Genomic DNA, 27,993 nt, shown 5'->3' on the forward strand with positions numbered 1-27,993 from the left:
GGGCTTGGGTGGAGGGTGGGGCAGATCAGAGCCTGGAAGGGACTTCGGATTTGAGGCTTTGTCCTGAGAACACTGGGAAAGTGAGGAGTGGGGCAGGAGTGCCTTGATCAGACTTGCATCTTGAAAATGACACTCTAGGGGCTGGCCCCGTGGCCGAGTGGTTAAGTTCGTGCGCTCCGCTGCAGGCGGTCCAGTGTTTCGTTGGTTCGAATCCTGGGCGCGGACATGGCACTGCTCATCAGACCACGCTGAGGCAGCGTCCCACATGCCACAACTAGAAGGATCCACAACGAAGAATATACAACTATGTACTGGGGGGCTTTGGGGAGAAAGAGGAAAAAATAAAATCTTTAAAAAAAAAAAAAAGAAAATGACACTCTAGCCCCAGAGTGGACTGGAGTGGCAATGAGTCAGTGTATTTGAGGCTGTCTCTGATCTCAAGTGCATCCCCTCATTCCTGGTGGGTTTCAGCTCCTGGGTCTCCAGCCAGGACATCTGTGCACTGGGTGTCCCCTCTGCCTGGTGCACATTTTCCTGGGAATCTGATGTACCCCACGTGCCCAGAACAGCATCTGGCAGAGCGTAGGAGCTCAGTGACTGTCTGAGGAATGAGTGACAAGGGAGATCCATGAGGACGCTGTTGCAAGTCAGGAGATGGTGGGAACGTGGATTAGGGTGTGGTATTGGACACAGGCCTAAGTGAACAGATTCCAGAGGAACAAACAGTGGACGTGCCGATAGACTGGGGCGGGGGAGCATGTGGAGGGCTGGGGAGGACTCATCATTTTCTGGTTCACCAACCAGGTAGAAAGGGATGTCATCCACGGTGACGAGGAACTGGAGAGGAGCATGTGTGTGGGCAGAAGATCCTGAGCATGGCTGTGCACGTTTGCTTGAGGAATCCTGGGATTATTCAAGGGGAAATGTCAAGTAGGCAGCTCAAAAAGGGAGCCAGGGCTTCCGAGGCGCGGTCACAGCTGCAGATACACATTTGGGACACCTCTGCCTCCTGTAGTCATGAGCCCGGGTGAGATGCTCAGGGAAGATGGAGAGAGGACACCCATGAGCAGAGCCCTGAAGAGAGCAAAGCCTAGACATGCACCCTGAGGAGCCTCACGTGCGAGGCGGGGAGAGGAGCCCGAGTGAGCTGAACAGCAGGGCGGTGGGAGGAAGCGAAGGAAGACAGTGCTCAAGAGGAGGGCGCAGCTGCAGTGTGGACGGAGAGTCGGAACAGGAGACGAATATTGCTGGGCTTTGTGAGTGGTCTCTGCTCACTGGAGATGTGGTGAGAGCCGCTGCGATGGAGCAACAGGGATGGGATCCAATCCGAGGGTCACCAGACAGTGGAAGATGGGAAAGAGAGGCAGCGAGGGGAGGTGTCCCGTCTATCAGTGTAGGTGAAGGGAGAGAGGACGGCTAGGGCAGGAATGGGGGGGGTGAGGAGAGAGGACGGCTCTGGGGGGAGTAGAAGGGGTGAGGGAAAGAGGACGGCTAGGGGGAGTAGAAGGGGTGAATGAGAGAGGACAGCTAGGGGGAGTAGAAGGGGTGAGGGAGAGAGGACGGCCGGGGAGGGGGGGTAGAGGGGGTGAGGGAGAGAGGACGGCCCGGGGGGGTGGGTAGAGGGGGTGAGGGAGAGAGGACGGCTGGGGGGAGAAGAGGGGCTGAGGGAGAGAGGACGGCCGGGGGGAGTAGAGGGGGTGAGGGAGAGAGGACGGCCGGGGAGGGGGGGTAGAGGGGGTGAGGGAGAGAGGACGGCCCGGGGGGGTGGGTAGAGGGGGTGAGGGAGAGAGGACGGCTGGGGGGAGAAGAGGGGCTGAGGGAGAGAGGACGGCCGGGGGGAGTAGAGGGGGTGAGGGAGAGAGGACGGCCGGGGGGGAGTAGAGAGGGTGAGGGAGAGAGGACGGCCGGGGGGAGTAGAGGGGGGTGAGGGAGAGAGGACGGCTGGGGGGAGTAGAGGGGCTGAGGGAGAGAGGACGGCTGGGGGGAGTAGAGGGGCTGAGGGAGAGAGGACGGCTGGGGGGAGTAGAGGGGCTGAGGGAGAGAGGACGGCCGGGGGGCAGGTAGAGGGGGTGAGGGAGAGAGGACGGCCGGGGGGAGTAGAGGGGGTGAGGGAGAGAGGACGGCCGGGGGGAGTAGAGGGGGGTGAGGGAGAGAGGACGGCTGGGGGGAGTAGAGGGGCTGAGGGAGAGAGGACGGCCGGGGAGAGTAGAGGGGGTGAGGGAGAGAGGACGACTAGGGTGAGAGTAGAGTGGGTGAGGGAGAGAGCACGGCTAGTGGGGGGAGTAGAGGGGCTGTGGGGCAAAGGTTGGTGTTTTAGTCCGAGGTGCTGGAGCCCCTGTCAGAGCTGTCGGGAGGGATCTTCCTGAGAGGCTGGGCCTCACTGACCGGTGGAGTAGGAGCGGTGGGTGCGGCAGGTGCAGGGAGGGTGGCAGCAGGTCAGCTCCTCTGAGTTCCCCTGAGGGGCACTGAGAGGCCGGGCCCAGGTGCAGGTGCACACAGGGGTGTGTGGGTGGCATCAGAAAGGTGACGGCCAGTCTGTCCAGTGGCTTTTCTTTTCTTTGTAAAACAGGGGGCAAGGTCATTGGCAGAAAGTGCGGAGTCAGCATGCGGATGTCGAGTGGCCAATGCTCTGGCCCGCCCCTTGTGTAGTCTTAGGGGACACATAGTTCCCATGGTAGCATCTTGAGTATTAGCAGCATCATACATCAGTTTTTCAAGCCTGAAATCTGTCTCATCTCTCTCCTTCCTGTAAGCCCCATGCACTCCCTACCCCTCCCCCACCCCGAGCCATTAAATTGATGAGCAAGTCCTGTGTGTCCTGTCTGTCCTCGCCATCAGGTCTCCTGACCCTCACTTCTCTCCATCTCCACTGCCAGCACCCAAGTCTGGGCCGCTGTCCCCTACACGGGGACAGCTGCAACAAGTCCCTGCACCCGTTCCTGCTCCTTCACATTTCTCCTCCATGCAGAACCCTTCAGTGCCGACCCCCCACTGCCCTGTGAGTGAAGCCGCCCTGGGCCAGGACATGGAAACAGGCCCTGTGCTCTGGCTGCCCTGCCTTCTCCCCGGGCCCCTCCTACTGCAGCCCGCTGGGCTTCCCAGAGCCCCTCAAAAGCCCAGTGTTCTTGACGTGTTCTGAGCATTCCCCTCTCTGCCGTGCTCCTGCCTCCCCCTTCCTGGCAGATAATCATCCCTCACCCTCTGGACTCAGCCTAGCCTCCCGGCCTGGGTCAGCCCAGCCAGGCTCGGCTCCCTCATTATGTGCTGGGAGCTTCCAGTGCTTCTCCCTGTGTGATTGTTTTCTTCAGTTTCTATCCATCCGAGGGAAATTCTGAGTCAGAGACCTTGCGTCTTGCGTTCACCACTGGGTCCCGTTACTGGCCCCCAGAGGCACCCGGCTCATAGGTGGCAATCCACAAATATGTGTTGGCCGACTGACTGCTGAGTGCCACCTCCCTGTGTTGGCCTCGCTCTCCAGACTGAGGTCCAGGCTCTGCTGGAGCAGAGGAGTTACTGGGTTGACAGCAGCATGGAAAGTGCATAGGGTTGGAGAGTTGGGCGACCTCCTTCCGGGATGAGCTCCACCTTAACCAATTATGTGGCCTTAGACAAGTCACTTCTTTCCCTCTGAGCCTCTGTTGTCCTCTGTCAATGGGTATGTCATCATACCTCTCACAGAGACTGCTGAGAAGGCCAGATGTAGTCATGGATATGCACTGTGTTTTGCAAACCGCAAGGTGAGGACACTGGCGGGTTCTCCCTGAGTCTTCAGCTGCCGTGGGTCGAGTCTCAGCGTGCTGCACCAGCCTTTCCTGCAGCTGCCACCTATGCTTGCAGACTCGGCCCCTTCAGCTTCCTCGTGCACACCCAGGCTGGGTTCCCCTAACCCCAGGGCTGGGCCACGGGCACCCCCGCACGTCTGCTCAGCCACACACATCTAGGTGCCCTTAGGAGTGTCCTTCCCTCTGTCCCAGTTGTTTTCTCCCTCAAGTCTCTCCCCTTCAATAGAAATGAACCCATCCCCAGTGGGCACCCAGATTTGTTCTTCAAGCAGGAACAGGTGCATTCCTACCCAGGGTGACAAAACCCAACACAGGGAGCCCCAAGCGGGAACCAGCAGCAGCCTTGTGAAATGAATGTGTGGACCAATGCATGCGGGATGGTCATTTCCATTCCCAGGCCCACCACGGCTGCTCAACGACAAAGGCGCTCCCTCTCCCCCCGACACTTGGCTCTGGGGCATCAAAGTCTTGCGACGATGGGTGGGCAGCAGCTGTGCGAGGGAGGGGCCGGCCTGGGCAAGGGCCCCTCTCTCACTTTGCTACTGACGAGGCTTCTCTGCTTGTGTTTTGCAGGTCCTCCTGTAAGTGTCCTGGATTATGCTCTCTGCTCCTGAAAGATAAGACCTTTTGTTCTCTCTCTGTTGCACTTCCATGAAAATAATGTTTGGTTGAAGAGGTGTGTCCTGTAAAAAAGAAATCCCTGTCCCAGACAGGGACCATACTTTTTTCAATTTGTAGATGAATGCAAGCACAGAACTCCATGGCTTGACTTGCCCTGGGAAGCATTTTATGACCATTTGCCTTCCGAGAGAGCTGCCACGAGCCTGGCCGCTCCTCACCAAATCTCTGGCCCAGAACTGCAAGCAGCGTGCCCGGATTTCCCAAGTGCCCTGCAACAAGGGATCTGTTCAGATGCTTTTGTCTCATGTGCTTGGGCAGAAAGGGCAGTTACGCCAGGAATAAGTTGGGCTTGATCACTAGATCCCGGGGTCCGTTGTCCTCCTTTGCCAAAATATGTGTCCCTCTCTGGGTTGGGCAGCTGAGACCTCCCCAGCACAGCTGGCCAGTGAGGACACTGAGTTTGAGAAGGGGGGAGGGCGGGGCTGGCAGCCCCAGGCAGCACTGAACGCAGGGGATCATCAGTGGGCCCGGAAATCCCTTTCCTTCTCCAAGACATGTGACAAGTCTGCCTTTGATTCGTCTTGGCAGTTTTTCAGAGCCCGATGAGTCCAGACAAATCCATTCAAGAAGCACATTGACAGTCGGCTTGAGCCAAAAGCAACCTTCTAAAGGAATTCCTTTCGGATGAGCAGTTTCGTTTTTGACTTCCACAGTGATTCATTTCCCGATCGGCACCCTTTGGAATCTGGGCTTCCCCCTACATGTAGGGCCACATCGAGCCGAAAAGCGAGCCAGCAAGAATTGGTAGATTTGTTGGCCACAAGCAATTTTCCACTGTTGAGTCATTCCTGGCTGTCACAGGGAGGCGATCCTGTGTGAGCTCGCTGAAGTGTGTAATGCAGAGGGCTATGCAGAGATTTTTTTTTTTTTTGAACTTGGCTGTTAAACTATTAAGTGTATTAAACAAATGCAGAATTTACAACCTGTAACCTGAGACAGATGCCGATGTGTGGGGCACTGGCCAGGAGCACGTGGGGCCGGAGTAGCATCCAGTAGCAATCAATGCCCCCACTCCCCACCCCTATATCTGCCTCCCAGGGCTGTCTTTCTTGCTTCACCCGTCAAAGTGGCAACAAGCAGGAAGCCCCTATCTGCTCTCTAGGCCCCTCAGCAGGTCCCATGTAGGAAGCGTGTCCCCACGGGGTTCTCACCGTGGTCCCGGCTGACAGGGGAGGACACGCGTGGGGTGTGCCCTGGTGGCCCTGCAGCCTGGCCCTTTGAGGCGAGAAATGGGTGCTCTGTCCCCCAGACCCGCCAGAGCCCTGAGGCCCACCGAAGGAGCCAGTTATCAACTGCAAACCCCGCAGAAAGTGGGGGACCTGGGGGCCCGGGTGAGTGCTAAGTGTTGCCATATGGTTTTCTGCCGAAAGTCTGATTATTAATAACGTATTAATTACCACAGGGGCAATCAGGACGAGATGGCTACCCGGTAATTTGCCATTTATTTTTTGCTCTCTTTGCCCTTTTCTCTCGAGCCGGTGTCCTTCCTCTGAGCCCTTATTTCCCTGTCTGCACTGCTCCCTCCTCCTCTGCTCTGGGGTCTGGTCTCTCTGTGGAGGGGATTAGCATGAGCTCTGTGAAGAGGTGGGATGTGCAGAGCCGCAGGCAAATCAAAGAGGCTTCCAGGAGTCCCCCTGGCGTCTGAATCCACCCGCACCGCCCTTCCTGCCCAGGGTGTCGCCCGAGCCCAGCGTCCAGCCCTTGACTGCGGAGTGTCCTCCACACTGGCGGGCCCCCAACCTCTTGCCAGTGGACACAGGACTCCTGGCCCCGCCCACCGTGTCCTGTTACCACTCAGGAACGGGAGACTGATTGGGTCCAGTTTGGCCTTTTTCATGTTATCACTTCTCAGATCTTCTACAGTTAAACCTAAAAATTAGCTTATTCTTGGAAGCAAGGTCCCCAGCACGGGCTTGGTGAGCGCCATGTAAGCAGCAGGATGGGGGAGCTGTGCGTTGCCGAGTCCTGCGCATCAGTTAGGACCATGACGTAGCGTCCAGAAGTCCTGCTGCGTCAGAGCAGGGGCGAGCCTGGCGGAAGGAGAGCTTGGCTGCACCATCCTTGGGGACAGATTTGCTCTGGGCCTTCAGGCCGGGGAGATGCAGGAAGGAAAATGTTCATTGACTCAGAGGCCTCTCTAAGGGCCAGGTGTGTCAGGGTCAGAGTCACAGCGATGGAGGGGAGGGTCCTGCAGGAGCCACCGTCCCAGAGGCTGTGGAGCGTCAGGAGGCCCTGCTTGGTCTCCAGTGCTGCTGCCTCCTAGCTGAGTGTCCAAAGGGGAGGGGAGTGGCAGAGTGAGTGGGTTTCCTCCCCCGTTGTTGTCTCCTCTGAGCCCACAGTGACCCCGGAGTCCTTTCTCCCTGGCTGTGAGCATCAGAGAGGATGTTGGCTGATGGTGGGAATCATTTCTTCCAGGTGAGGGGCAGGGGACTCCAGACCAGCTGCCGGGGGATCCCCCTCCCACAGAGGCCTCTTCTCCCTCAGCCACCATCCCCGCCTTTCCTCCCAGGTGGGAGGCGGGGTGGGGGGGGTGGCCAGCGGGCTCTGTGAGCGACGGGCAGGAGTCCAGGTGCACAGCTGGGCAGCCGGGGGAGTAAATCCCATCTTTACCACTCACTGGCTGTGAAACGGTGGGCAAGCCCCTCGGCTGCCCGAAGTCTCCATTTCCTTGCCTGTGAAGAGGGGAGCTGGGGTTCAGGTGGAGCGAGGTCAGCCTGGAGCAAACAGCGGTCGGTTACTGGGGCTGTTATGGGGCGGAGGCAAGCCTGAGGGTGAGGTGTGTGAGGTGCTTGCTGCCGAGCCTGGGCCAGAGATGGGGCTCTGTGAATGTTGGGGCGGGGGTGCTAAGGGTGGGTGTGCACACAGTGTGTCCACCTGGTGTGAAGTCAGGAGCTTCCTGGGAAGGAGGGGGTTAGGTCCCGTTTGCAGGCTGCTCCGGTGCCCTTGGCCCTCCAGCTCCTTGTCACTGGGGAACGTAGGCTGGCTGGGCCAGGTGACAGGGCGGGGAAGCTGCAGAAACCCACTATTGCCTCTGGGCTGGTGGCCCCTTTTCCTGAGGTCCCCGTCCCGGTGTGGGTGCACACCTCTGTTGCCACAGGGTCTGGGCGTCTTCTCGGCTGGGCAGCCCTGCCCACTGGCCGTTCAGGGCGTTCGTGCCTCTAGGGCCAGGAGCCAGCTGGCCTGCCCAGCTCTGTGCCTCCAAGCACCCTCGCACCAGCACTGCCACAGGCCGTCCCTTCTGTGAGGCCCACAGGGCAGGGCAACGCCCGCCCGCGTCCCCTGCAGGGTGGAAGCAGGCCTGGCAGGCAGGGGAAGGTGGAGGGACTTGCCCAGGCTCTTGGGACCCATGTGTTTTGAGCTGAAATCCAGATCTCTTGGCCCGTGGAGGGCCTGGCTCCCAGGTTGGGGTCTGTTTACAGACAGCTCCGTGTGGTCGCCCCAGAGGGTAGGGGGACTGCCGCACTCCTGGGCCACCTAAGAGGCACCTTGTCCACAGAGAACCACATGAGCTTCCCGTCCTGCCACCCAGTCCAGCTCAGCCCTGGCTCGGCTGCGCAGCTGGGGCAGACAAGCCTCTCGGAACCGGCAAGGCCCCGCCAACAGAGCTGGAGGGGTTGATGGGGTCAACCGCGAGCCAGGGGCAGCACACACGGCAACCCCTCCCTCGATGCTCTGGCTGTGTGTGTCCCCGTCGTCGTCGTCGTCGCCGCCACCACCCCCCCACCCCCCCCACCCCCCGCAGAGGCCTCAAGGGAGGAAGGACGGGCTCAGCTGGTGCTGATGCACCAGCACACGGCAGCGTTTGGAAGGCACAGGGCTCTGAGAAAGGGCAGTTTGGGAGATTTCAAGACCAGCCCTGGGGAGGATTTTTTTTTTCTTTGTGCTAAAAACATGTCACTTTGTAAGGCAAAGAAAGAGCAAGAAAAGAGTCGTGCAGGAGGGCTGGGTGGAGACTGTGCCGGCTGCGTGTTCTGGATTCATCCATGCCGGCCCTCCCCTGCCGAGTGAGACCAGCTGAAACCAGGTCCACACGTGGCCCAATGGGGGTCAGGGGCATAGGAGCCACCCACGTCCGAGGGACAGGTGGTGGACGGACAAGGGCCCAGGCCACCTTGTCCATGGCCTCCTTGTTCGGAGCTGGCCTGTCATTTCCGCTGCAAGGGTTCAGTGACAGCTCTCTGCTGATGACAACAGAAGCGTGTTTACTGTAAACCTTCCCAAAATAGAGAAAAGCACAAAAAAAGGAAAAAGCAGCTATCCATAATCCTACCACCCACAGATAAGTCTGCTCAATATTTTAGTATTTGTTCTTGCAACATTTTTTATGTGCAAGTTTGCTTTTATATTTGCTATTTTAAAAAATGGGATTACAGTGGACATACGTTCTTGTAGCCTGTTTTTTTCACTTAATATAGCATGACATTTTTCCACATCATTAAGAATTCTTATAGAATGTAATAGCTACGTCATATTTTATCATGTTTATTATATTATATATAATGTGTTTAACTGGTCTCCAAGTTGTATTATTTATATTGACAATTTTTCACCCTCATAGTCAACATCCTAGGAATAAATGTAGGTTTATTTCCATGATTATGTCCTTAGAATAAATGTCTAGAAGTTGAACTGCTAGACCAAAGGGTTTACACGTGTGTGAGGCTTTTGATGTCTTTTGCCAAATTGCCCTCCAGGAGGCCGTGCTAATTTTCATTTCCACCAAGAACATGTGAAGGCTGCATGTTCCCCCAAGCTCTGCCCAACTGTGGGTATTATCATACTTTTAAATCTATGCCAATACAATAATACATATGTGTGTGTGTATCTTGTTTTAATTTAGGGTATTTTTCATTAGAAGTATAGTTTTAGAAATTAGGCTAGTTTTGATAAATTTCTGTAATCCTAGCTGCCACCTGGTGGTAGAGGTTGGAATTGCAGGGATAGAGTTTACAGAGAAAATCGCAGCCATCGTTCGGGAGCTTTCAGATCCCAAGAGGTCCAGGGACAGCAGACATCGTGGCATCTGCAGCATAGGGGGTATTGGAGCTCAGAACATTGTAAGTCCAAGCTGGGACCTGAAGAGGAGCCCTGGGCACTGCACTCTTCATGTTGGGGTAGCAATCAGCATTGATGTTGATAAGTGATTTTGCATCTCATAAATAGGAAGCTTGGCTCCGTCCAACATATCTAGAAGATGTTGTGCCCTGTGCTGGGTACTGAGGTGGCACAAAGATGGGTCAGACCCAGTCACAGTCTTCGGAGAGCTGTGGAAGAGGGGACCAGCACAGCCCGCCTGCCATGGGTCAGAGAGGGACGAAAGATTATAGGTCACTGTGATCTTCCTGGAGGTTTCTTATCATAACCCCTTCTTCCTCTCCAAACTGTGGCTCCCGTCTAAGATGAAAGACTTGTCTCTCACGCGAGGCTTAATCTTGCCTGCACCTTGACTTCTGCACAGAAAACATGAGACACTCTCATCTCCTGTTTACAACGTCCAAACCCTCACTTTTCCTCCTCTTTAGTATTTTGACTTCTGACTCTTACCATTGAACTTTAATGACTTCCTGGTTTATTTCAAACCTTCAGAATGCAATTGAAAATTTTCTTGAAAAATGTGTTTTTGGTAACATCTTCCAGGACTTAAGGTTTCTGTACATTTGCACGTGTGAGGAGAGTGTTAGTTTGTGAGGCCAGAGGCGCATGGAGATGGTGAAACCCAGCAAGTGCCAGGGCGCCGAGGCCCGAGGTAGCGAGCAGGCCCACCTCAAAGACACTGTCAGTCATTGACTCTATGCCAGGCACGTTTCTGGGTCTCTGGACTAGCACTGAACAAGAGGGACAAGGCCTCTACCTGTGGTGGGGAGAAGAGAAACAAACAAGATAGCTTCAAACAGTGAAATGTGCTAGAAAGAGAATAAAGGACAATGTGAGGAGGGTGCTGACTGGGTGGATGGATGGGCATAATTGGGATCAAATAATCAGAAGGCTCTTGAGAAAGGTGACATTTGAGCTGAGACCTTGGGTTCCTGGCAGAGGAAAAAGTGCACAGGTCATGAGATTAGAGGAAGCTCCGTGAGTCCAGGGTGCCCTCGAGGCCAGTGTGGCCAGAGCGAGCGAGCTAAAGATGGGGAAATAGTACAAGGGGGGCTGGAGAGGTCTCTGGGGCTGCATGGAGTAGAATCTTGGGGACATGTAAGAGGTGGGAGGCCAGGGAAATTTGGCTCTGTGCTTATAGAAAACCACATGTCCCCAGAGACAGACTGCCGTGCCAGGGCTCAGGGGATCCCCTCCCGAGAGAACTGGGAGAAAGGACTGTCCCCTCCCAGCCCCCCACAGCCCTTCCAATGTGCCAGGGAAGCAAGCGCCTGGGTGGAGTGCTTCCTGGGTGCCCGCTCACACATGCTGTCTCGCCCTGGGAGATGGGTGGACGGCGTCGGCCCCACTTGCTAGAGGGGGCAGCTGAGCTCAGAGGGTGGCAGGACTTGGCTGAGACTTAAGGCAAAGCCCAGATTGGCGCCCCGGTTGTGAAGTCTCCTCCGTCATACCAGCCCCACGTCAGGAAGCAGGTCACGGCTCAGGACTGTCTGTGCGCCGGCTGGAGGATCCTCCTCCCCTCACCGACCGGAGAGGCAGATACGCAAGTGACTGCTCCACTGCCCCTCCTCATGCCTGTTTCTGTCTGGCCCCAGTGCTCTCTCCGCGTGCGCTGCATTCCACACCTGTTAGCCAACCCTTAAGACCCTTTCCTGCTTGCCAAAAAGCAAAAACAAAAAACCAAGGCTGACTTCAATGAAGAAGCCCATTTCTCCCTTCTGTCTTCTCTCCTATCCCTCACACACACCTCTGCATCATAGCCATCAAACACCTTCCTCACGATGAAACGTCTAATTCTGTTTCCCTGGCCAGGGTCCTGTTCCTGTCAGGGAGCAGCTGAACGGAGCGGGGCTGGCCTGGGGACCACCGCCCTGCCCCAGGTGGCTGCTCAGCCCTGGTGAAAACATTCGGAATCAGATCTGTGCAGCACTTCTCGGTGTGGAAGGACATCCCACCCCGATACGTCAGAACTCGTGCCTGTCTGTGGATTGTCTCGCACCCGGTCGTTTGAGGGAAGGAGACAGGCCCGCACGGCCCTTGGAACCTCACGTCCCACTCAGCAAGTGCTCATGGGTCCCTACTGGTTTGGGCTCTGAGCTGCTCAAGTGATTTTCTGGGCCCAGCCTCCTCTGTTGAGATTCTGACCACACATGAAGGCTGGTCACCCACCCATGCCACCGCTGTGTTCCGGTCGAGCAGGAGAGCCTCCCGTAAAGAAATCTTTATGGTACAGTGGATTGGTCTATAACGCATGCAGACAGGGCTTCCGGCCCCACAGAGGAAGGAGCGGCTAATTCTGCCTGGCACCAGGGGAGGCCTCACAGAAGAGGGACATTTGAGGTGTGTCTTGAGGGATGAATAGGAGTTTGTCAGGAGGACAAGATGGTAAGGCAGTCCTTGCAGCACAAACACAGCCTCTGTGAACACAGTAGGACGTGCAGTGTGGTCCCATGTGCCCAGGGATGGCGACTCTGAGGGCAGGCAGGGAAAGGCAGCAGAAGAGTTGGAGGCCGAGGAAGCCCCTGCGTGCCGTGGACAGACGTGTATATTGGAAAGGCCTCCCTGGCTACAGGGCAGAGACGGAAGGCAGGGGGTCCAGGTCGGAGGTGATTGCGAATATTGGCAGATGAAGCCTGAATCAAGAATGTCTCAGTGGGGATGGAGTGAAGGGAGCAGACTCGCGGGAGTAGCAGGCCTGCTCTGACAGGCGAGGGACCAGAACCAGGACTCCTTGCTCTGGGCAGCACCCAGGACCCTTCTGGCTAAAGGCACAGGAGCCTGGGGGGGCGGGGCAGGAGCTCCAGAATCAGTACCAGGGCACCGCCGGCCTCGGCCCCGGGGACACACAAGCTGGGAGCTGAGATGTGCTGAATGAGACAGGGCCTCAGCCTGGGACCAATTTCAAAACGAATAACTCAGTTGGACTGTTTGGAATTAATCAAGTGAACAAAAAAGGACCCCAGAGCACCACACATTCTTATGCTTTCTTGCACTCTAGGAGTTCAAAAACAGCTTTGATTGTAAAAATGTAATTAGTTAAATGATTCCTCTGTAAATTCCCAAATGCATCTGTTTTTACATTTCGGCATCCTACATCTCATATTCATCTGACCCCTGCAGCGCTGCTCCCCAGCTCCCCAGATTCAGAGTGGAGCGGGGACGGGATGAAAGCAGATGTCCTGAGCCCCCCAACAGCCCCCAGATTGGAACCTCAGGGAGCCACGGCTGGGCCCGAGGAAAAGGGCCACCATGCTGGCCTTTCCTCCTCAGGGTCCCTTGCAAGCCTAGGGCAGACACTCCTTGACTGGGGCCGCTTGCCTTGGTCCCATGCTGTGTGCCCCGCATCCCCTCAAGTGTCACATGTGGGGCAGCCAGAGGACAGGAGGCCTGAGCTGTGGCTCCTGCCCTCGGTTCCCGGATGCCTCGCTCGCCCTCTGCAGCTTTTTGCATGTTCCTGGCAATGGCCGGGAAGCCTCCAGCCCCAGATTTCAGCCCGCAAGGCACCTCCTCCCCAAGTCGAGCTCTGGGAGAGCACTTAGCCGGGACAGCACTGTGGGGGCCAGCAGAGGAGGTTTGTCCTGCCTGTTGCACACGTGCCTGTGTTGGAGTCTTTGCAGAGTGGCGCCCTCCAGGCTGGCTGCTGGCTGAACCTCTCCCACTACCTCAGGCAGCAAAGCAGCCTCCAGCATCCCCCTCCCACTGTGTGGAAGAGCATGCTCGCAGACCTGCAGCAGGTCACTGAGGCAAACTCGGGTCTTCCAAGAACATGCACTTGAGAGAAGGCAGGTATTCGGGCATGAAGCTGGTCCACTCAGCTTTCCTGAAATCGGGATGTGGCTCCGTGTCCTGCTCATGCAGTGGGGAGAGAATGGGCTTTGGGGTTCTGTAGACCATGTGGCCTCAGGCACATCCCTGACTCCTCTTTGGCAGTTGGGGGAGCCAGGTAAATGACCCCACAGGAGCCCTAGTGCTGGCCACACAGGCTGCATTGAGGAAGTGACAGTTCCTGCCACCGTGGTGGTCACCGACCCCAGCCGGGGAAGCCCCTCTTGGGGCAGCATCCCCAATGCCCAGCTTCCTGACTGACCTCCCAGGATGTGGTCTAAAGGCAGGAGTCAGCGGGCGCCTGGAGCAGCCTTCAGCGGGTCAAGAGCGCCCTCTGGTGCTCCCAGGCCAGGCTTGCGAGCCCGTAGGAAACAACATTCATTCATGGAGGCGTCCGCTTGGCAGTTGCCTCATTCAACACATATTCATTGTGTTCTCATGATGCTTGAGGGACTTGGTTTGGCGTTTGGGATACAATAGCAAGGAATACATCCAAGAGCCCCTACCCCCTGGGAGGATGTGGTTGAATGGGAAAGAGAAGCAAAATTCATGGGAATTCCAACCTCACCAGGCATGGTGGTCAGGGCCGGGATGGCATGGGTTGCTGTGAGCGCCTGTAACTCTGGCCTGGCCTGGTGGGGATCAGGTGTGCCTCACCAAGGAAGGGGTGTAAGCCGAGGTCAGAAGGCCAAGTAGGTGCTGACAAGTGGGGAGCTGCAGGGGGAATGTCCAGACAGAAGGCACAGAGAGAGGGTGCACTCAAGACAGGCCAAGCTGACAAAGGAACAGGAGACTAGGGGTGGGGGGCCAACAGGCCGATGGCCCTGGGGCACTCAGCATCATCACGCCAGTCAGCTGCCTCCCCAGGGGCCACAAGTCGGGGGAATTTGCGGTGGCATCCACCCTGGGAAGGGCCAGACTTAAACAAAAGTTTTGCAAATCTATCAGACTACGCAGGAAGCAGTGAGTTCCCCATCATTGAGGTGTGCAAGCCAGGGCTGCACAACCACCTGTCAGGAAGGGCATCTAAGGAGAGATTGGCCCCATTGGGTTATCTCCCATACAAAAGTGGGTCGTTCCACCAATATGGCCTCCTTTTGGGGCTGCTCAGACCCAAATTCAATGGGATGGCACCAGCCCAGCTTGGGGGGCCTGGGGTGGGAGCACTTCCAAGATTCACGGACATCCCTCAGAGCTGGGCCTGTAGTGGGCACTGGAGCCTCAAGGACGGTCACTATGGGGAGAGAAGGTGGTGGGAAAACAGAGCAGTGAGCAATGCCAGTCTCAGGGGCACCTTCTGAGCCGTGCTGTCCCAGGCAGGCTGCCTCCCCATAGACTATCTCCATCATGTAGACATCTCCATCAAGCCACACTGGGACCACCACCCTTCTGGTCAGCTGCTGCTCCGTCCTGCTAGATCTCTACCCCAGCAAAGGTTGCCACCAAAATGGGTGCCGCAACCCGTCTGCTCCTTCCACTGCCTTCCTCCAGACCAGCCCCATGTGCCTGAACTGGAGATCGGGCCAGAGGCGGCCCTCAGATGGACACAGCCCCACTCACTGACCCATCTTCCATCCCTCCACGCCTAGTGGGAGTCAGCCCCATTCCCCCGCCACACACACCCAGGAACGATTTTTCCTGATAGCTGACGGGGTAATCATGTAACTGGCAAGTGGGTAATTTAAGCGGGGATTGGGGATCAGTTCAAAGGCATAGCAGCACCTCTTCTGGCCACCATGTAGAATGTGGACACATGTGTAATTGCTTCCAGCACATGCGGGATATTTGCGGAGCATGCCCTCTCCCCAAAATAGGAGCCAGCTGGCTCCTGGCCTCGCAGAGTCATAGAGCTGAAAGGGACCCAGCGATTCTCTAGGCTCAGGGCTGCAAACTCAGATGCCCCTGCAGAGCTGGTGGGTCACCTGGTCGGGGCAGCAGGCCAGGTGTGAGGCAGTAGGGAGGGGCGGAGCCTGGGGCCCTGGGGTGGTGCCCAGTTGAAGGAGCACTTGACCCAGAAGGTATTGCCAGGCCCGGGGGAGCCCGGGGTGTGAGAACTTCCAACTTTTCAGGAATGGTCCAAACTCTGGATGTTTATATGAAACATTCCAGTTTTTAAATGTTACAACTAATTCAGTCAGTTTTGGTCTTTTTCAACTGCAAAGACTAAACCAAACTTGGCTCCAGGCCAGCCCTGTCTAGGCCCAGCCCTTCCCCGTGCAGACAAGGAGCGGGAGGGCAGCAGCGGGGGTAGGCCGAGGAGCAGGTGAGGGGCAGGGCCTGACCTCAGCAGGCTCCGGGGACCCCACCCGGCTAAAGCCCCCACAGCTCACTGTGAGTGGGGGTGCAATAGGTGACTGCAGAGCCTCTTGACAGAGCACCCCAGATTCCAGGAGGGGCTCCACGGGAGGGACTGCGTGTTTCCACTGAGGCCCAAGCTGCCGCCGGGCTGGACCTAAGAAGTGAGCGTCCTTTCTTCCCTCTGCCTAGGGCAGGAGTTCGCGTCTGGGAAATCGCTAAGCATGGCCAGTCTTGCTGTGGCCCACGTATGTGCACAGAGCCTGGCCTGAGAAATCACAACCACGTGGTACTGACCTTCCCTGAGGGGGCTGCCCATCCAGCCCCTTGCCTGCTGGACAGCCATAATGAGGCAGCCTTCACACAGGAATGTGCATGTCCCATGCGGGACCCCAGGCCCCAACCGCCTTGTAATTTGATGAATTGTCAACATCTGGTCCATAATTACGGGGCCTGGACTGATAATCCTGGTAAGCCCCCTTACCCAGGGGCCCCGTCCCAGTGCATTGTGAGGGCTCCATTCCCCGATGGGAGCCGTCAGCGTTAATTACAACCAGAAAGCAGGACAGTCCCCCAGCCCCGGCCGGTCTGGGCATCTACTCCTGCCTGCGTCTGAGCACGGCCAGTTTATTGCTTTAGTTCAGTTCAGCAGACTCTCTGCCAATTGGGAGGCCTAAGCCGTAGCCAACATGGTTCCTGTGAGGCCTCATTCAAGGGTGAATTTTGAGAAGCTGCAGCGTTGGAGCCAGCCTGCTCCACGTCCCAAACTTATTTCACCAAGAAACGGCCCCTCTTTCACCACACTCGTTGATTTCTCTCAGAAGATGACTCTGTGGAACCCTGCTTAGGAAGCACTCAACGGGGTGTGGGAGGGGGTGAGCAGACCCACGAAGGTAGGAGATGTCAGCAGGGGCACAGCCCGGCGTCCCACTGCCAGACAACCAGAAGGCCACACCAAGGGCACTCCCTGCTGCCCGCCCCAAGGCCGATGCAGACCCCAGTTCCGAGTCAGCTTGCCTGTGGGGGTGCATGTCTTGGGTTGGTCTGGGAGAGAAGAAGACAAAGGAGACTGACCTGGGACCCATCTTGAACTTGTCATCTGGGAGAAGAGGGCATGACCTCCATTTTAAAGATGAGGACACTGAGGCTCTGGGATCCCTCAGGTCCCTGAGCAAGGCCTGGGGCCGAGCCAGCACGGGGCCCTGCCCGCCTGGCCTGCTTCTCACACATCCGGAAACGTTCTGGAGCCCAGCTGATCTCCACAGAGAAAGAGTGATTGAAAGCAGACCCCAGGCTTGTAAACAGCTGTGGGGTTTCGCGGAGGGCAGCAGGCGTTGAAAACCTCTGCTGGATTCCACGGCTTTGATCAGGCGGGGGGTGGGGGGCGGAGGCTGAGCCCTGCAGGCACAATGCTGTGGCCTCTGACCCTCAGGATCACTGCGCTGTGGAAGCTGAGGCCCCGAGCGGGATTCGAACTCAGACAAGGCCCAAGCCCTGCTTTCGCTCCGGAGGCTGCCCCGAGCACCGTTCCTCCCCGCTCCTCCTGTGGGAGACGCAAGGGAGGGAACGGGGACAGCTGGTGGTGGGCACCCCACGGTCTGGGGCAGGGGAGGGCTGCCTTGATGGAAGAAGCCCCCAGCACCCAGGACATGCCTGCACCTAGGCTGGGCTCTGTTGCTCCAGCCCGCCCAGCTTCCTGAAACGGCCCCATACGGCTCAGAACCCGTTTGTGGTCCGCTGGGACGCCCAGCCTGGCCATGCCCCACCTTGGTCCAGCCTGGCTGTGCCCCTACCCCATGTTTGTTCTTGGCTTCCTTCAGACAAGCCCCTGGCCCTTCCCTGGGATGTTTCTCCTTAGAGCACCTGGAGCCAGGCTCAGACCTCCTTCCAGCTCGTGGAAACGCTAGTTCCTAGACAGCCCACGCAGCCTCCCAGCACAGTTGCTTTGCCAAGACTCAGCCAGGCCCTGAGACGGGGGCTCTGGTGAGGCTGGGAACACTGCCCTCCTGGAAGCCCACAAGCAGAATGATGGCTCAGATACGTCTCGGGGGAAAGAAACCTATTTCACAGGGTGTAACGCAGTGTTTCTCAAACTTGCTTGACTGGAATCCCCTTCCTCAGGCAAGCCTGTTACTCTGCAGAAAGTGGTCCATGGGACATCAGTTTGGGAAGGGCATTGTGTAGGGTAACTATGGGCAGGGCCTGTCCTCCAGGTTCACAGCCCAGGGACCAGTGTACCCCAGGACCAGAGGGATCAGAATCATGCCCTCAGGCCAGGAGGTCTGTCTGACTCCAAAGGCAGGCTGTTTCCTTCCTCTGCCGTACTCCTCTCTGAGTCTCCTCAGTGACTCCCAGTGACCGCTGGTCACCCAGCAGCCTCTCAGGGTCAGCTGTTTCCCCAGACAGAGAATTCAGGGGCCTTGGCAAGGCTCTCTTGCCTAGGTGTCATCAGAGATGAGCCCAGAGCCACCCCCACAGACCGAGGCCACAGCTGTGGGTCGGCTCCATCCTCAAGGCCAGGCACACCTCTGCTCCGTAAATATTCACACACGGGGTTTCTGTGTTTGCCGCGGGACTCAGCTGGGCAGCAGCTCCAACCACGCGCAGCTCCGCTCTGGGTTCCGGGGGAACTGGAGGTGACTTTCCCTCAGCTCAGTGGGCGTTCAAAAGCGCTCACACTGCACCCTCTGCCTTCATTCGGAAACTACACATTTCATTCACTCTTTTAAAACTCCAAGTCCTGGGAGCCAAGAGCTCTGTGATCCCAAATATAGGCAGGCCTCTAGGTGGGAAAATTGGTTTTCTGCCCCTTATGGGGCTTCTCACACACCAGAAAGAGACCTCGGGGACCAAGGCTGCACCATCGATGACCCCGTCAATGTACCAGGGAGGGCGGCATCCACCTGGGAGACAGGAGGCCCACGGTCACTCTCAGGAAGGGCAGCTGAGGTCTGGTGGTCGGAACTTCCAGAGACAGCGGGCGGCACTGAGGCCCCCTGTGGAGCTGAACGAAGCCGAGGGCACAGCCTGGGCTCTCTTCTGCAGCAGACACTGCTGGAAAAGCAGGGCACCAACAGCTCTGTGTGCTTCCCATCGATGCAGCAGATGCCCTGGAGCTGGGCCTGGGGACCCAGCGATGCCCCAGAGATGGTCCCAGCCCTGGGAGGGGCCAGATCAGGACGTGCGCTCCGTGCCCGGGCCAGGACAGGGGCTTCGGGCACCAGACCAGGATGTCATCCTTCAGGAGTGGGGCTCCCCAGAGTGGCTCAAGAAGGAGAGCAGTGTGGTCAGATTTGCATTCTAGAAAGCTCTCCAGGGCAGTGTGTGGGAGAGACTACAGGTATTAGTCCAGGGAAGGGCCATGGGGTTGATGCCCAGGGTCTCACGTGCGTGGTGGGCACCCAGAGTGAGGAGGGCAGGCTGCAGTGCACCTGGTGGGCCAGGAGCCAGAGTCCTGTCATCCAAGGCAGATGGACCCATAGATGGATACTGTTCAGCCCATCCAGGGCTTTAAAAATAAGAAAGGCAGGGGCTCTGTGTGCGAGCTTCTGTCGGCGTGGACTGCTTCCAGAAGGACCACACAGGGCTGGTGCGAGTGCTGCCCCCAGGAGGCGCGGCGAGGAGAGAGGAGGCTGGCGGCGTCCTATCCCTTCCTCGGTTTACACCTCCACTCAGTGCAGAGGCCTTTCCAGCAGAACCACACACAGGTCAGCGAGGCCGGGGGGCCCTCTGCCCGTCACAGGTGGCGAGGCCCACAGTCACCAGCTGGCATATGGGATAGCCAGAGCCTGCCCCCTCCAATGGCTCCACGTGCCTCCTGGAGCTCAGCCACAGGGCTTTGCTCAAGAGGAGTGGGACACAGCTCTGTGGCAGACAGGCCGAGTGGATGCTGCTCCCCCCTGGGGAGGCTCCCAGAAGAGGGGCCCTTTAAGCTTGGCCTTGAAGAATGAGTAGGAGTTCTCCAGCTGGAGGAAGGACACTGTGCAGTGGAGGGAAATGGGAAAGCACAGCTTACGTCCAGGAAACAGTGTAATGGATGACAGTGCATGGGGCCTCAAGGGGCACCAGATGGACCCGTGAGACCACTAGGCAGCTCTTTTCCACTCCCAAGGGCTGTCAGGAGCGCATGGGTACTACAAAGTTTAGGGCAATACTGGAGTGAAGCCAGGGCAGGAAGGAACAGCAGTGCTGGGGAGAACAGGTGATGAGGATGCTCAGGCTCAGAGAGGTTGACTGGCTCCCCCAGGGTCACACAGCAAGTGTGTCTGTCTGACTCACTGCTCTCTCTGGCAGAGGATCAGAGTGAAAGAGAGTCCAGAGAGTACTGCCAGGGGAGAGTCTGCTTAGTGTGGGAGACAGATGGACCAGGAATCCCTGAAGGAAGTCAAGGCCTGTGAGGCTCCACCCCAGGACCCCTGGATTAGCCATCTGTCACCCTGCTGCCCTGTGCTGTGGGAGGGGGGGCTCTGGGGACAGTAGGGCCTCTTTCAGCCCTTGAGCGATCCCATTGCTCAGCTTCCTCAGCTACAGGGTGGAACCGTGGCCTGCCTCCCAGGCCTGCAGCGAGGGCAGCCGCCATCAGGGTCTGGCAGGGCTCAGTGGAGTCGCAAGCGATGGACGTTCGTGGACAGACCCTGGAGAGTCTCCCCCGCTGTGGTCCTAAGGGGCAGGGTGCCGGCTTCCCTGGGACCTGGCCCTGCTCTGTGTCCTGGCTTTACTGGGGGTCACCTTGAACCCTGTACGCAGTCCAGGCCCTAAGGCTGGTTCTTGCCCCAGCCACTGCCTGTGACCTAGCTGTGAGGCCCACTCAGTGCCTGCTTCCGGCCACAAAGAGGAAAGGCCCTATTCAGTCCTAAGCTGTACTGTAGTCTTTGTCATTTCCATCTGCATTGACAGATTGACAGACGGGTGAAGTTTGCGCCGTATTTGGGCTCGGTTTAGCAGGACGCACAGGCGCACGCAGGGCCTGGGCACAGACTGTGGTGGCAGCCACACCGGACGAGGTGGCCAGGGGCCCATGGGGAGGTAAGGTCAAGTGGGCAGTGGGGTGGAGCAGGGAAGACCTGAGCAGAGGCATGCAAGGGCGGACTAGAGAGCAAGAGTGGCCGGAAGCCAGGCGAGGCCACTGCGGGGACTTGAGTTCAGAGGGGACATGGAACAGACCTCTGTCCTCGGCTCCAGCCCAGCCTGTTACTGGCTGCATGGCCTTGGGCCCCAAGGTCTTCCCTTGCTGGGCCTCGGTTTCCTCTGTAAGGCGAGAGTGGTAACACTGGCCTGACAGAGTTGCTCTGGTGATTTAGACCGAGTGTGGGGGCCACGAAGAGCTCCAGAAGACACCCAGGATGGGCCTGGGCCCCCCGAGTGCTGTGGCAGCTGAAAGGGCCGGGTCTGGGTGAGGGGTCCAGGGTAGAGATGTGAGGGGGACAGGGTCCTGAGGAAGCCCGGCAGGGCCGAGCATGGGGGTGGAGGAGGGGCAGGGCTGCTGGGGGGAGGAGGCCTCAGGCGTGTGGCTCCAGGGGTCAGGACAGCCAGAAGCCCACAGAAGGAGACAGGCCAGCCAGGGCCAGGCCTGTTCAGCCTCAGGAGCAGGGACAGGAACTGCGCCTGTGGCTGGGGCTGAGGCCCTGACCGGGAGCCCCAGGGCCTGGACCCCAAGACTTTGGGATGGCCCCACTCCCGGCCTCCTGGGCCCCGGCTGCCCCCAGGCCATTGCCACACTGTGCAGCCCCCAGCCGCCCCGAGGCTGCGGCTGGAAGCACTCGAGCTGGATTTCAGGATCGCCCTGGCTCCCACCTGGATCCAGGCCCTGAGGGCGCAGATTTACTGTCCCCACCCAGGGCAACCTGGAGGTCGAGCCAGGAAACTGGCCGTTTACTCCTGGACCCCACAAGTGGGGTCCCCTGTTCCCAGACTGTGTTCACACCCAAGGAGGAGAGACCAGCTCCCAGAGCCACAGACTGTCTCAGGGGATGCGTCGCTCTCGCTGAGCAGAGGAGGCAAGGAAAGGCATTACAAACCGAGGGAACAGCCCAGACAAAGGCATGAAGATGTGAAAGAAGCAGAGAGCTCAGGGAAACAGAGATATGGGGCGACACAAAGGCAGAAGCTGTTGCTGGCCACAGAGGACGCTGGGCCAGGGGAGGCAGCCTCAGCAGTGGAACCACGAGGAGTGACGGGCCAAACCCATGTGAGGCTGTGAGAGACCAGAGGTCGGGGTCAGTACCGACACTGGAGATGCCCCTCTACTCACGGGCCCCTGCACGCTCCCTCCCCCCTGCCTTTGCTGGGCTGTTTTCTACCCACACACAGCTGCTTGTCAAAATCCCCAGATGCCACTTTCTCAAGGTGGCACTCCCTAATCTTTTCCAATGCCCCACAGCCGCTGCGCCCTCTCCCTGCTCAGAACTGGCAGCAGACTGCCTGCCCCACCCCTTCACTTCCCATGTCGTGTTATATGTATTTGCCCATGGCTCATCTTTCCTGCTACCCTTCCATGGTTGACTCAGCCCACATTTACCAGCACATGCTCCATGCCAGGCCTCATCCGAGCACTGGAGCCCAGGAATCAGACCTTTTTCCTGGATCCTCTGGAAGACTTATGTAGACCACACATTAACAATACATTGTGTCATGTGCAACAGCTAGAATATGTGCTGGGCACAAGGACAGATGGCCTGACTCTGGACAGTGGAGAAGCCTGGAGGGCTTCATGGAAGAGGAGGTAACCAAGCTGAAGATGCACAAAGGCAGGAAGAATGTGACAGGCAGACGGGCAGTGCGTGCAAAGGCTCAGGAAGGTGGAGCTTCCTAGAACATTTGCTGGGGTCGAGGGTGAAGTATATGTGGGGATGAGGAGACAGTGGCGGGGACGAGGACAGGGGTTGGCAGAGACCAGAGGGACTCAATCAGCAGCAGGCCGGTTGCCTTCCTCTACACTCCCACACAGAGGTGGAGCTCGGCAAGGCTGTGTGGAGTGGCTGCGTGGACAGGGGGAGGGGACTGGTGGGGGCTGCTGTGCCCTCTGCAGGCAGCACAGAGCCCGGGTCCCCTGATGCCCCGATGCACAGCATCCAGCTTCATGTTGCGTGGCTTCGCTCAGCTGTGCTCATTCCCATGGCTCTGACAGTGCCGGCGCCTAGGTGACCTATGGCAAGAGACATCTATCTCCCACAGTTCTGGAGACCCCAAGTCGAGATCAGGGTGCCACACGGTCGGCTTCTGGTGGGAGCCCTCTCGCAGGCTGCAGACTTCTCCCTGTGTCCTCACGTGGTGGAGAGAGAGCCAGAGTGCTCTCTGGGCGCTCTTTACAAGGTCACTAATCCCATTCCTGAGGGCTCCACCCTCATGACCTAGTCACTGCCCAAAGGCCCCCTCCTACTGCTGTCACCTTAGGGGCCAGGTTTCAGCATGAGGCTGTGGAGGGACACAGTCAGTCGGCAACAAGGCGCAGTCGACAAGCTCAGTGCAAGCTGGCTTAAGGGAAACAAACGGATCAGCTGACAAACGGAAGTGTGCGGGATAGCCTCAGCCCCAGGCCTTTCGCCCTGTCTCTCTCTCTGTCTCTCAGCTCTGCCTTCTTCTCTGTGGGCTCTTTCTCAAGCCACGTGGTGCCCCAGGAGCTCCGGGCTTAGACCCTCAGGAGAAAAGAGCCCTCTTTCCCTGAAAGCGCCACCACTCAAAGTCCCAGGCATGACGCCCACCCTGAACCACTCGCCCAAGCCCCGAGGAGGTGGATGGGGGCGGTTCTGGAGAAGAAGTCGGGCTCTGTTGTCAGAGGAGGGGATTCTGGGCGGCAGACATCACCCAGCTGTCCCCAGCCCAAGTCCGCGTGCAACATGGCCAGAGCGCAGGCTCAGGACAGCCTGTGCTCTTGCGTCACTCAGTAGTGCCTCTGGGTCGTAAAACACAGAGGAACGCCTTTCCAGCGTGTAACCTCTGCTCTCTCTCTCTCTCGTTTTCCAGGGGCCACTGGGTCTGGATGGCAAGCCCGTAAGTGATGACAGGGCAGTTCTCGGTGGTCTTGGGATGGGGCTGCCCCTGGGGGATGGGAATGACCATGGGGCACCAAAGGGAAGGGCCACTGAGAACCTGGCTCAGCTCAGAGAGAAGCCATTTGGGTGTCAGGCTTGAGTTCAAATCTAGCTCAACCACCTGCTGACTGTGCGACCTTAGGGAGGCCTCTTCACCTCCTGAGCCTGAGGCTTCTGTCTGTCAAACAGGGGCTTGATCCTCCCCACAGGGATGCTGGGGATGTGGAGAACCGTGGACAGTCCCACCCTTAGCATCTAGTCAGCCTTCAAAACATACAAGTCCCTCCCAGCAGGCCCCAGGCACAAGGCATTTCCCCATATGGTCTCAAGACTTAGATGGTAGGCATTGGGCTGAGGAGTTCTCAACAGCTGAGCCAAGAGCCTGTGGTCCACAGGCATCAGCAGCAGAAGGAATAAGATGCACAGACAGACAGCATAATAAAATAAATAATTGGATGTGGATGGATGGATGGATGGATGGATGGGTGGGTGGATGGATGGATGAACAGAAAAACTAATGGATTGATGAATGGATTGTGGATAGATTGATGGAAGGAAGGACAGATGGATGGATGGACAGATGGACGGATGGGTGATGGATAGATGCATGGAAAGAAGGAAAGAAGGACAAATGGGTAGATAGACAGATGGATGGATAGATGGAAGGAAGGCAGGAAGGACAAATAGATGAATGCATTGATGAACAGAAGGCCAGATGGACGGATGGGTGGATGGATGGATGAATAGATGGATGGATAGATGGACAGATGGAAGGACAGTCAAATGAGGTAATGAATCACTTATCATACAGACAGTTAAATGTACAGTGGTTTAACAGACAAGTGAGTGAAGAAATGAATGACCTATTGAATGAATGACAAATGACTGAGGAGTTAACGGATGCTACGCGCATTATTAGAGGATGGAGGAAAGAACTGACTACCTGGATGGACAAGTTGTTGAATGAATGAACGAGTGAATCCATTACGGGCTGAAGGGATAATGGATGGTTTGGGGAGGGATGGAGATGGTGAGCAGGTCAGCCCCTCACCAAGAGTGCCAGCCCCAAGCTGGCCTTCCCCAGCCCGGCCCCCACGCTGGGGACTCTGAGCCCCACAGTCAGTGCCTTGTGGCCTGACCTTCTTCCCTAGAAGGTCTGGTAACTTGGCAGGATTGAAAGAGACACATTTCCCTGCCTCCAGAGAGCAATGGTGGCCACCATGGCCTGCGTGGAGCCACCCCACCCTCACACCCCGGACTCTGAGAGCAGTGGCCTCCTCGCCAACACCCAGCACAGCAGGTGCTAACAGGGAGGCTCTGATCTCTCGGAGGAGTGGCTAACACGTGTGGCCCTGTCCCTGCTGAGGGCATGCCAGTGGGCCCTCGCTGGTGACCCCTCAGCCCCCACCTCCCTCATGCTGAGCACTGAGGTGTGGAGCTTCCCTGGGGCCAGCACGGGCAGCCCTCATTAAGAGCTGGCGGGCCTGTGTGCTTTTCCAGTCGGCCGCAGCTCGGCTCAGCAGCACCAGCCCTTCTGCCTCCAAAGCCATAGGGAAGTGGCCGGCCCAGTGGCTCAGCTGTTAAGTGCGCACTTCTTGGTGGCCCAGGGTTCGTCGGTTCAGAACCCAGATGCGGACATGGTACTGCTTGGCAAGCCATGCTATGGTAGGCGTCCCACGTATAAAGTAGAGGAAGATCGGCATGGATGTTAGCTCAGAGCCAGTCTTCCTCAGCAAAAACAGGAGGATTGGCAGTAGTTAGCTCAGGGCTAATTTTCCTAAAAAAAGAAAGAAAGAAAGAAAGCCGTAGGGAAGCAGGAAGTGGGGCCAGCCTAATCCTCCTCATTCACGCCTATTCTTTCTCCACCTTCCTTCTCCAGGGACTTCCAGGCCCCAAGGGGGAAAAGGTAAGTGATGCTGGAGGCTGTCCAGATGCAGGAGGCTGATGAAGGATGCCAGAAACCTGCCGCCAAACCCCAGTTCCAGAGGGTGACCTTGGGCATGTCACAGCCCCTCCTAGAGCCTCAGTTTCCCCATCTGTAAAGTGGAGGTAGTAGTGCCTACCTCCTAAAATAGTTACAAGGCTTACATTTGACAATTTAAAATGCCTGGAGGGTTAAATCTGAGTTCTCCTGGCACCGGAGCGTGACAAAACTCAAAGCACAGTCTGCCCAGAATGACAAGCTTCCACCGTAATTAATCATGGAGACGGTGCCAGGAGAGCCCAGGGGGTTGAACATGGCTGTTGATGGCAGTCTTTGTGGGAAGGATGCCCCCACCCCCTAGGAAAACAGATGACAGACAGCTGCCTCTGGAATCTTTCAAGCCCTTGTGAGAAGAGCTTCCCTGGCATTGGCACGAAATGTCACAGCCACACCCATGAAGGGCTGGGACCTCCAGGTGCCTCAGAAGGGAGCAGGGGACGGAGGGACCAGAGCAGACCTGGGTGTGGTGGGACGCGGACGCTTCCAGGGAAGCGCTGGGTGGAGCTGGGCCACGTCTACTCCTGACACGTGCTGTGAGGTGGCCCTCTATGGAAGGGCGGCCAGGGTTCCAGTCCAGCACCAGGGCTGAGCAGGGCGCAGGATCTGGTGTTCAGAGCCTCAGGGTTGCCTTCCAGCTCCTCCACCAACTGTGTGGCCTTTGGTAAGTAGCCTGGCTCTGTGGGCCTCGGTTTCTCCATATGTAAATTAAAGCCAAGCTCACCGAGCCATGGGGAAGATGCAGCAGGCCATGGTCTGCATCCTTCATAGATGATGAGGCGCTCGTGCACTTGGCAGACGCGCTGATTGCCTGCCCCCTTGGTTCTGGCTGATGCCACCAAGTTGAAGAAATGAGTAAGGCAGGGGCTTTGAAACCAGAGGGAAATCGATGTCTTGGCATCCATCACTGCATAACACACTGCCCCAAAACTTGGTGACTTAAAACAGTCAATTAGGGCCAGCCCCGTGGCCGAGTGGTTAAGTTCACAGGCTCTGCTTAGGCGGCCCAAGGTTCACTGGTTCGGATCCTGGGTGCGGATATGGCACGGCTCCTCAGGCCCTGCTGAGGCAGCGTCCCACATAGCCAAACTAGAGGCACTCACAACTGGAATATATGACTATGAACTGGGGGTTTGGGGAGAACAAAAAAAAAGAGGAAGATTGGAAACAGATGTTAGCTCAGGGCCAATTTTCTCACCAAAAACAAACCAACCAACGATCTGTCATTATGCCTCATTGTTCTGAGGTTCAGGGATTCCGAGGGACGTGGTGGGAGCAGCTCCTTCGTCTCTGCTCCACCATGTCTGGGGGCTGGCAATAGATAACAGACCACCTGCTTCCAAGCCCTGGATCTGCTAGCTGCGTGACCTTAGGCAAATCACTTAGCCTCTCTGTGCCTCAGTTTCCTCACTGGAAATGAAGATAAAAATAGAGCCTGCATGTTGTATTTGTTAGGATGAAGTGAGAGCGTGTGTGTGAAGCGCTGAGCAGTCAATGCTCAATACATGTGAAGGAGTAACAGAAGTAGAGGTGCTGAGGTGTCTCCCTTGTTTTCCCTAGGGTGCACCAGGAGACTTTGGCCCCCGGGTAAGAACTGAGTGACACCCCCTCACCACCCCCACATGGTTGTTTTATGTTATAATGTGGCATGTCCAGTGTTTCTTGTGGGTCCCTGCAGCTTATCACAGAAAGAGGTGGGTGAGCAGCCCCACCTCCCGACCCGAGCTCTGTCCCGCCACGTGGTTTCCCTTAGAGGCCGCTGGGTGGAAGCCGCTGCACAGACGAGGGGTCTCTGGCAGACATCCCCGTGACACTTATCACCATGGATAGGTAGACAGTGGGGCTGGCACTGGTCCCAGACTAGAGACTGACCTTTCTGAGGGCAACTGGCTCCCCAGGAAGAGGGAAGGCTCTGGGGTCAGCAGCCCTGAGCTCACTCAACTCTGCCACTTCCCAGCCACGCGTCCCGAGCGAGTCACTTTCGCTCTGAGACTCAGTTTCACCCACCAAGTAGGGGTGACAGCCTCTACCCTCAGCCGCCGTGGTAAAGACTCGTTGCAGTCATCAAAGGGGGTAGCCAGCACCCAGCATGGGGACAGTGGATTAGAGTCTCTGCCCAGGCTACCCCTGGCCCTGGGTGCCTCCTGGGCCCAGGGCCTCAGAAGTACCTTGTGCCCCACCTGGGGTCTCTTCAATGGTGGCTGAAGCAGAGTGGAGACCCTAGGTAGGGTGGGCCCACAAAGCAGATCTGGCCGAAGGGTCACTTAAGCGGCCCTAGACACGTGCCTTCGCCATTTCCACCACA

General features: G+C 57.4%; 1 protein-coding gene across 1 annotated transcript in view; it reads left to right on the forward strand.

Moving 5' to 3' along the window:
- The window catches only part of COL23A1 (collagen type XXIII alpha 1 chain), a 318,371-nt gene that overhangs the window by 265,624 nt on the left and 24,754 nt on the right, over nucleotides 1-27,993 (forward strand). Inside the window, exons 4-8 of the mRNA XM_023617064.2 lie at nucleotides 4,356-4,363; nucleotides 5,866-5,892; nucleotides 23,640-23,666; nucleotides 25,587-25,613; nucleotides 27,249-27,275. Coding sequence (XP_023472832.2) covers nucleotides 4,356-4,363; nucleotides 5,866-5,892; nucleotides 23,640-23,666; nucleotides 25,587-25,613; nucleotides 27,249-27,275 — 116 coding nt within the window. The remainder of the gene's footprint in view (nucleotides 1-4,355; nucleotides 4,364-5,865; nucleotides 5,893-23,639; nucleotides 23,667-25,586; nucleotides 25,614-27,248; nucleotides 27,276-27,993) is intronic.

This window comes from Equus caballus, chromosome 14 (assembly GCF_041296265.1).
Source record: "Equus caballus isolate H_3958 breed thoroughbred chromosome 14, TB-T2T, whole genome shotgun sequence".
Lineage (NCBI taxonomy): Eukaryota > Metazoa > Chordata > Mammalia > Perissodactyla > Equidae > Equus > Equus caballus.